This window comes from Mandrillus leucophaeus, unplaced genomic scaffold (assembly GCF_000951045.1).
Source record: "Mandrillus leucophaeus isolate KB7577 unplaced genomic scaffold, Mleu.le_1.0 Scaffold426, whole genome shotgun sequence".
Classification (NCBI taxonomy): domain Eukaryota; kingdom Metazoa; phylum Chordata; class Mammalia; order Primates; family Cercopithecidae; genus Mandrillus; species Mandrillus leucophaeus.
In genome coordinates, this window is record NW_012104543.1 from 1137713 (window position 1) to 1147443 (window position 9731).

General features: G+C 52.5%; 2 protein-coding genes across 2 annotated transcripts in view; both read right to left on the reverse strand.

Annotated features, from left to right (window-relative positions):
• Nucleotides 1-9731, reverse strand: part of LOC105548912 (aflatoxin B1 aldehyde reductase member 4) — a 77023-nt gene that overhangs the window by 16537 nt on the left and 50755 nt on the right. The gene's annotated exons all lie outside the window — the stretch shown is intronic.
• On the reverse strand, nucleotides 3156-9379 carry AKR7A3 (aldo-keto reductase family 7, member A3 (aflatoxin aldehyde reductase)). The gene is made up of 7 exons (XM_011993128.1): nucleotides 9103-9379; nucleotides 6779-6966; nucleotides 6485-6589; nucleotides 5621-5717; nucleotides 5288-5387; nucleotides 4599-4728; nucleotides 3156-3491 (listed from the first exon to the last, which is right to left on the reverse strand). The coding sequence occupies exons 1-7, from the start codon at nucleotides 9314-9316 to the stop codon at nucleotides 3330-3332; spliced, it is 996 nt and encodes a 331-aa protein (XP_011848518.1). The 5' UTR covers nucleotides 9317-9379; the 3' UTR covers nucleotides 3156-3329.

Here is a 9731-nt window from a genome sequence, read left to right on the forward strand (position 1 = left end):
AGATTGCGCCACTGCACTCTAGCCTGGGAGACAGAGTGAGACTCCATCTTGAAAAATAAAACAAAATCAAATAAAGCCAGTTGGGATTTGGACAAGGATTATGTTGAATTTTCTCATCATCTTGGGGGATTTTGTCATTTTAAGCAATTGAATTTTGGTGTGCTTTTTTGTCCAAAGATAACTGACAGACCACCACACATCAGGGAGAATCTATGTTGTATGGATAAAAAGAATCGCGGTTGACTTCTTTTTATAAAGAATAAATTTTGTCTGTAGGGTGTCTCCCTCTGGTCAGCAAATGGGACTTTTCTTGGGGTCAGGTTTTTGGATGAGTGCTGTTATCTAAATTTCCAAGTTGGGCCCCTTTCATCATTTTAAGGGACTGTTCCAAGTATTGCCTGCTGCCCTGCCCACGGCTGGAGGGATTTTGCTGCAATGGTCAAACAGCAACCACCACACCTGGGATTTTCCTTTCCCAACCTTGAGGGCCTCCTGTTTGGAGGAGGGGTGTAGGGGTGTTCTGAGGAAAATGTGGGCCCCGCTGCCCTTGCCCCCAAGCCCAATAAAAAGAAGCCCAGAACCACCACTGAGAAAGTTATGGATGAAAAGACAGGAGGCTTTGGCTAAGACAAGAGGAAAGCCATTGCGGAGATTATGGAATATTAAAAAATGTTCCACATTAATACAGTTTGAATGTTTCCTCCGCTTCAAATCCCATGTTGAAATGTGACCTCCAGGCCCGGTGCTATGGCTCAAGCCTGTAATCCCAGCACTTTGGGAGGCTGAGGCGGGCAGATCACGAGGTCAGGCGTTCGAGACCAGGCTGGTCAACACAGTGAAACCCCATCTCTACTAAAAATACAAAAATTAGCCGGGGTGGTGGCATGCGCCTGTAGTCCCAGCTACTCGGGAGGCTGAGGCAGGAGAATCGCTTGAACCCAGGAGGCGGAGGTTGCAGTGAGCCGAGATCGTGCCACTGCATTCCATGTGGGTGACAGAACTAGACTCTGTCAAAAAAAGAAAGGGAACAGAAGTGGACGGGAGGGAAGAGGAGAGGAGGGGATTGGAGCGGAACCTCTAGTGTTGGAAGAGGGCCTTGTGGGAGGTGTTTGGGTCATTGGGGCGGATCCCTCATGAATGGCTTGGTGCTATCCTCATGATAATAAATTCTTCCTCCATTACTTCACATGAGACCTGGTTGTTTAAAAGAGCCTGGCACCATCTGCCTCTTGCTCCCTCTCTTGTCATGTGATATGCCCGCTCCCTTTTTCCCCTTCCACCGTGATTGTAAACTTCCTGACGCCCTCACTAGAAGCAGGAACTGGTGTCATGCTCTTCGGACAGCCAGCAGAACTGTGAGCCAAATACGTCTCTTTTCTTTAAAACGTATCCAGCCTCAGGTGTTCCTTTATAGCAATGTGAATGGACTAACATAGAAAATGGTTATTGAGGAGTGTAGCATTACTGTAACAATACCTGAAAATGGATGCGGAAGCAGCTTTGGACCTGGGTAATGGACAGGAGATGGAAGAGTTTGGAGGGTTCAGAAGATGACAGGAAGATAAGGGAAAGTCTGGAACTTCTTAGAGACTTGTTAAGTAGTTGTGACCAAAATGTACTAGAAATACAGACAGTGAAGGACAGGCCGAGGAGGTCTCAAATGGAAATGGGGAATTTATTGGGAGCCAGCCCAAAGGTCACCCATGTTATCCCTTAACAAAGAGCTTGGCTGCATTGTGTTCTTGTTCAAGCGATTTGTGGAAGGTTCAACTGAAGAATGATGACCGAGAGAGTCTGGTGGGAGAAATTTCAAAACTGCAAAGCATTCAGGATGTGGCATTCTTGTTTCCAAAAACCTACAGTCAGATACAGGAGCCAAGGAATGAATTATAGTTGGAATTTACAATTAAAAGGGAACCGGAGTTTAATAGCTTGAGAATTGGCAGCCTGGCCATGTGATCAAGAAGGAAAAAGCATTTCAACAGAGGAATTCACGTCGGCTGTAGAACAACCACTTGCTAGAGAGATGAGCATGACTAAAAGGGAGTCAAGTGCTAATGGCCAAGATGATGGGAAAAGGGCTCAAAGCCATTTCAGAAGACTTCAGGACAAACTTCACAGACGCTGCTAGGGCGATGCCGGAGGCAATGTGAGGCTGGAGCCCCCCACCACAGTCTCCACTAGGGCACTGCCTAGTGGAGCTGTGGGAAAGAGGCTACCACTCTCCAGACCCCAGGATTGTGCAGCCACCAGCAGCTTGTGCCCAGAGCCTGGAAAAGCCACAGGCACTTACTCCAACCAGTGAGAGCAGCCATGGGGCTGAATCCTGCAAAGCCACATAAGTGGAGCTGCCCAAGACCTTGGAAGCCCACCCCTGGCACCAGTGTGGACAGGATGTGGGAAATGGAGTCCAAGATTATCTTGGAGCTTTACATTTATCATGCCTGCCCTACTAGGTTTCAGACCTGCGTGGGCCTGTTGCTCCTTTCTTATGGCCGATTTCTCCCTTTTGCAATGGGAATGTTACCCAAAGCCAGTACCACCATTGTATCGTGGAAATAAATGACTTGGTTTTGATTTCACAGGTTCATAGGTGGATAAAACTTAACCTTGAGTCTTGGGTGAGACTTTGGACTTACGATTGAGTTGATGCTGGAACAAGTTAAGACTTTGGGTGACTATTGGGAAATGATGACTGTGTTTTGCAATGTGAGAAGAACAGAATATTTGTGGGGGGGTACTGCTACAATGAAATCATTAGGGTTTTTTTTCCCCTCCAAATCTCATGTTGCAATGTGATCAATGTTAGAGGTGGGCCTGGTGGGGGGTGTTAGGGTTTGGGGGCAAATCCTTCATGAATGGCTTGGTGCCATGCGTACAGTAATGAGCGAGTTCCGGCTTTATGAGTTCATACAGGATCTGGTTCTTTAAAAGAGCCTGGAATTTCCTCCCGTCTCTTGCTCCCTCTCTTGCCATGTGACACGCTGGCTCCGCTTCCCCTTCTGCCGTGATTGTAAGCTTCCTGAGGCCCTCGCTAGGAGTAGATGCCGGCACCACACCCCCTTGTACAGACTGCAGAACCGTGAGCCAAAGAAACCTCTTTTCTTTATTAATGACCCAGTCTCAGGTATTCTTTTATAGCAACGCAAACAGACTAACACACAGCATCCTGGGAGGTTTTATTCTTCATCTGGTGGTGACTCTACTGTTAGGTTTTTGTTCAAATAATTCCATTCCTAAGAATTTACTGGGGCAGTTCTAAATTAAAGAAAGCGTGAGAGACAAAAGAGGTTACAGAAGAGCCTTGGGCAGCCTGAGAAACGATGGGCCTAGCGGAAGTAGTTGGGACATTCGTAAGCAACCAAATTCCAGGCTTGATTAAAGGCGTCCACGACAGCCGGCTTCAGGGGCCCTTCCTCTGCCGCTGCCAAGTTCTGCTCCAACTGCTCCAGGCTGGACATGCCCAGGATGACCGCGTCCCCGTGGGCACCCTGCAAGGGAGATGGCCAGACTTCAACCTTCTGCTGCACAGCAACTCCACTCACAGCCCTCCCAGCCACCTCCCTGCTGAGATTTGGGCACTCTTGTATCCCAGACGTCCAGAAATAAGATGCCTTGGATAGCTGTACCCATGTGACTCGAAACTTGTATTCTTTCCCCTACTGCCACACGATACTTCCAAACAGACCTACATTCACAGCCCAGTTCTGCCCCCCAGCAGCTGTGTAAACGTGGCTAAGTTATTAAACCTCTCTGAGACTCAATCCTCTTCTCTATTTTCAACATGGTTATGGGTGTGAAAAATTATGTAGAGTGCTTAGCTCCCATTTATTGAGCACCTACTGTATATATGCCAGACACTATTGCAACATCTGAGGCTGAAGCTGGATATAAATTTGAATGAGGAAGACATGGTGTACAAGAGAGGGAAACTCCAGCTCCCACCAAAGGATGAGACTAGTGGGTTTTACAGTTAAACCTGTGTTAAAATGTTAAAATGTCTGCCCCCTTAATAGCTGGGCGAAACTCCAGTTCCTCATCAATAACACCAGGACAGTCATTTCATAAAGCTGAAGGAATAATGAAATCCCTGCAGCAAAGCCCTTCTGACAAAGCCTGGTACTCAGATACCATCAAGGCCAGTGGGAAGGCCGAGCGCAGTGGCTCACCCCTGTAATCCCCACACTTTCAGAGGCTGAGGAGGGTGAATTATCTGAGCTCAGGAATTTGAGACCAGCCTGAGCAACATGGTGAAACCCCATCTCTACTACAAATACAAACAATTACCTGGGCATGGTGGCGCATGCCTGTAATCCCAGCTACTCGGGAGGCTGAGACAAAAGAATTGCTTCAGCCCTGGTGGCAGAAGTTGCAATGACCCGAGATCGTGCCACTGCACTCCCACCTGGGCGACAGAGTGAGACTCTGTCTCCAAAAAAATAGAAACATAGAAAAAGACCAGTGGGAAGAATGTTTGTGAGAGTTGAAAGAAAGAGAAATTTTAGAGGAATCAATAAACAAATGTTTTAGCCCTCATCCAAAGACATTGCTGGTCCCCCTGGAAGGGAAGGAGCTGAGCGCCCAGGGTCGCTGGTTACCTGCAGCTGTGAGTGGTGGTACATCCACCGGAGGGTGGCCGAGGTCATGCTGGGGGCGCCGGCGCCATACGCAGCCTGCAGGGCCTTCTCCACCAGGGCAATGCCCTCGAAGTGGTTCTCCTTCCAGTAGCTGGGAAGGGGGGACAGTGGCACAGGGGTCAGTACCATGGGGGTCACACTGGGAGCCACAACCAAAGAGCCAACGACGGCCACTGCCCCACCCCACACCCTGCAGCCCTGAGGGACAGGTGCGCTCTCCAGCCATGCGTCTCCCACTTTGCTGGGCGTCAGAACCACCCAGGATGCTGGCCCCTCAGCAGAGACCTCAAAGAGTCTTTATTCCTGACGACTCAGCAGCCTGCTCTTATTTTCCTTAGGGACACGAGGGCCACTGGGATGGAACAGGACTCGGCCCCAGGCCTGCTGGACCTCGCTCCAGGGCGCCTTCTTTCCTTCTCAGCAGGTGATTGCTCAGGAAAGAGCTACGACTTCAGACCCTGAGGTCCAGGGAGCCTCATTTTCTACTAGAGCTCCCCAGACAACAAGAAAACACACGGAAGGTTTGGAAATTCCTGAAGGAATGCAGGGTGCAGCAGCGAGGAAAGGCCTTACCCCAGGAGCAGCCAGGACTTCATTCCACATAAAGCCAACCCCACCCCAGCCATCCACACCAAGCACCTCCAGCTCACCGATTCCTGTAGATCTCTGCCCACTGATTCCCAAAGAAGCGGCTCATGGGCTGTTTCTTGTCCTTGTCCTCATACTTGTACCTGCCAGTCAGCAGGCCCCCTGCGGGAAGCCAGCAATCAGCCCCCGGGCCCAGAGTGCCCCAGAAGCTGCCACATCCCTCAGGGCTCTGGTCTAGGGGAGGGGCAGGGACCCAGGAGGGCTGAAGGATGCAGCCTTGACCTCTTTGACCTGAAAGGTCAAAGTTTGTCAAACCCTCCCTGCTTCCCAGGTCCTGGGCTGAGCATCTGTGGGTTGGAAATAGGCTGAGTCAGGGCCAGGAATGCTCCACGTACCAGCCAGAGGATTGAAGGCATAGAACCTCAGTCCGAAGTGCCTGAGGCAGGGGAAGAGCTCCGTTTCCACTTGCCGGGTGATGGCGTTGTACATGCCCTGCAAAGAGAGGGCCCCAGGGGAGAGGGTGGATGTGTCAAAAGAAGGGACCTCAAATTTACCCTTATAGAACCCTTATTTCAGACCTTAACAATTCTAGGACTTTAACCATCTGGGCATTTACTTATTCTTACTGGTGCTGGTGAAAGGGGCTTATGCCCGAGGAAAATTCATTCACTGAGCCAACTTTCATGAGCACCAACTACGGGCTGGTTGTCAGATTTAGATTCTTAAGCCAAAAGGACGGGGTCCCTTCCCTCAAGGTTTTATAATAAGGTCAAGTATAAACAGTTATAATCGAGTAATGAGGCATTCACAATAGACTAGAAAGTTCTGTGACCAGTGCCCGGCACCAAGCAGGTGTAGAAACATTTGTGGAATGAATGATGAGGAGGTAAACGAGGATCTTAGGTCTCAGGGTCTTCTGGGCCCATCTAGAAAGGCTTCCAGAGGAAGACACCATATGTGAGACCTGAACCGTTCTCCCGGGGAAGGGGCAGTGCAGGGCAGGGCGTGTTCCAGGCTGAGGGCAGGGCCAGGTGGGGAAGGAAGGGTCCAAGATACACAGATAGGCAGGAAGGAAACAGATGCCCAGTGGCCAGCCTGAGGAGCTTGAATGGCATCCTGAGGGTATGTGGGAGCCATCTGCAGGGCTTGAACAGGGGGTGGCTGCTATGTAGAGGGTACCGGGGGAGTCAGAGGGGAATAGAGAGCCCAGGATGAGCCGGAGTCCTGGAGGCCTTGGCCTCTGCAGCCCCGGCCCTCACCTGGTACACAGTGGGCACGATCCAGCCATTGCTCTTGCAGAGGGTACAGATCTCAGCCACTTCCCAGGCGGCATAGTTGGAGAGGCCAAGTTCCACGAACTTGCCCTGCAGGGGTGAGGTTCCAGTCAGAACGCAGTGCAGCCCAGACCAGGAAGGGGAGGCCAGGGTGGGGCCCTTGGGAGTGGGGCTGTTCCCTGCTCCACCCTGGGACCGCCCTGGTGCCTCTGATCTCACCAGTGGGATCAGAATGAGAGCAGCAGCGGGCCACCTCCCAGAGCTCAGGGGTCCCCTCACCTCCTGGTGCAGCTGGTGGCAGGCACGCAGTGTCTCTTCCACGGGGGTGCTGTGGTCTGGCAAGTGCAAGTAGAAGAGGTCCACTCGGGGACACTGCAGCCGCTTCAGTGACGTCTCCAGCTGGAACCGGAGACTGTCAGGCTTCAGGGAGTTCCCAAACAGTGGATTGGCCTTGGTAGCAATTTTCACTGAGAGGAGAGAGAAACAAAATTCAGGGCCTGGCACCATGGCTCACACCTGTAATCCCAGCACTTTGGGAGATCGAGGAAGGCAGATCAGGAGGTCAGGAGTTCGAGACCAGCCAGACCAACATGATGAAACCCCTTCTCTAATAAAAACACAAAAATTAGCCGGGCGTGGTGGGACCCGCCTGTAGTCCCCAGCTAGCCAGGAGTCTGAGGCAGGAGAATTGTTTGAACCCAGGAGGCGAGGTTGCAGTGAGTCGTTATTGTGCCATAGCACTCCTGCCTGGCGACAGAGTGAGACTCCTTCTAAAAAAAAAAAAAAAAAAGAATCTTAGTTCTCAGTGAGTCAGTGGGCTGGACTAACAGGGGAGTGGAGAGTCCTCTTCCCACTTTTCACACTTAGAAAGTCACTTAGGCTGGCAGGAGGGCAGTCACTGGAGCCCTTGAGACCTGGGAGGGAGCAGGTTTGAGGAACTATTCATTTGGAATTTTTCCATGCCACCTCCACCCCTCTCCTTCTCAACTGAACTTCACTTCAGATCTGAGATCTGAGGATTTTCACCAGCCAACCTTGGACTCAAAGACAGAAGACAAAAAAGGATTTAAAAAAAAAAAAAAACAGAAATAAGGCCCAGGCAGAGGGTGCAGATCTGTGTTGGCTCACACCTGTAATCTCGGCACTATGGGAGGCCAAGGCAGGAGGATCACTTGAGCCCAGGAGTTTGAGACCACCCTGGACAACAAAGTGAGACTCCCATCTCGATGAATAATACAAAAAATTAGCTGGGTGTGGTTTCACATGCCTGTGTTAGTCCCAGCTCCTCAGGAGGCTGAGGTGGGAGGATCACTTGAGCCCTGAGAGGTCAAAGCTTCAATAAGCCATGATCGCACCACTCCACTCCAGCCTGGGCAAAAAAAGCAAGATCCTGTCTCAAAAACAAACAAAAAAAAAATCAGAAATATGGTTAGAGCTCTCAATGAGTGGCAGCGGGGTGATCAAGAAAGCGTGTGGCACTGAGATGCACGCACAGGCTGGGTTCGTTCGGGATCTACCATGTGGTGAATCAGAGGAGAAATGACTCCACTCAGACACTCAGAGTGGAAGGAGGCAAATGGTGCTAATACTAAGAACAAAGAAACAGCTAACATTTCCTAGCCCTCACTATATGCTTGCCAGGCACTGGCCTAAGCACTGCACATGGCATCAGACTGAGGGCGGCTCCTCCTGCCCCTATACACACATCTTCCCCTCAGGCTACACCTGCTTCCTCCAGCACCCACGGCATTGCCAAATCACATTTGCTTTTCCACACCCGTGCCCACTGCCCTGACACCCTTGCCCCTCGTACTCTTTCTGGCAAACTCCTCTCTGTTCTTTCTTCACGGGGTCCCTCCCAGGAAGGGCTCACTCTGGGCTCCCCAGCCATCTCTAGAATTGGAGCTTCCTGGAGTGGGTTAGTTTCCATTTCTCTCCAATAGCCTCAGACAGAGCCTCCCACAGACAGGGCAGTGAGAACCTGTACCACCCCAATCTCCCATCCCCCTGAGGGAGCTGCCAAGCCTCCCGGGCACTGCCACCCTGGTGAGGTGCCTTTGAACCTGGTGAGGTGCCCTTGCGAGTACCACAAGGTACTCAGAGCAAAGTCCAGGGAGCGAGCAGGCTGGCATGTGTGAAGGAAGAAGCAGACAGTGTGCTGGGTCCAAACTGATTTCGGACTGTGCCAGGGAGTGCCAGGCGATAAGCACAGAATTTCTGCAGATCAGGCCCGTCAAGGGCACCTGCAGGGCACAGGTGGGGACAGGAGCTGCACAATGTCAGATTCCAGTGCTTTTCGTGCTCCAGAGACGGGCTAGCCAAGTCATTCCAGGCAAGACCAAGTCATCCAGACGTCAGTGAGGGTGGTGGCTACCTCCCGAAGAGAAGAGAGACGAAGAAAAGAGAAGACCAGAGAAAAGTTGTCCGGAGCTAGATGTGCCTGAGAAACCTGGGGTTCCCAGGGTTGCGAGGCGGGCCGGGGTTGGAGGAGCGGGGAACAAAGCCGTGGGTGCTGCCTGGGGCCAGGGAGACCTAGGCGGTGCACGGCTGTGGACAGGCTCAGCTCTGCACGGTGCAGGGGGAGGATCAGGGGCCAGTGTTACCTCTGCAGTCGCTGCCCCCCAGCCCGAGTCCCAGGCCTCCCAGGATGGTCTCGGACTGGCCGTCGCTGTACGCGAAGGCCGTGTCTATCTCGGTGTGACCGCGCTCCAGGAAGGCGCGCGTGACTGCGGCGCTGGTGGGCGCGTCCATGCGGCGCCCCATGTCCATGGCGCCCAGCACCGTGGCGGGCCGGTCCAGTGATAGCTGCCGGGACATGACGGCGGCAATGGGATACTCCGATAGCAGCGCGCAGCGGTCGATAGCACCTGCTCCGGAACCGGCAGCTGCTTGCCTTTAGGGACTGGCTCGGGCCCCGCCCACCGTGGGGTGGAGCTGACTGCGCCCCCGAAGGTCCTCAACACCGCCCACGCGCTCGACTCCGCGCCGGAGTAGGACCGTCTGCATTTGCACCGAGCAAACTGCGAAATGGCTGGGGCTTCCTACCGGTGACTCTCATCTTGGAGATTTTAACACTCCTCAACGTCCCCAAGGGTGAGGGGGTCCAAGGGTGGCGACGATCCCAAAGGGCGGGGACTCCTCGGGCCTCCCTGCCCGGTCGTCCCTCCTTCCTCGGCCTTGCCCCGGAGGTGTCCCCGGTCTCTGTCTCCTCCAGGAGGGAGCTTACGGGGTG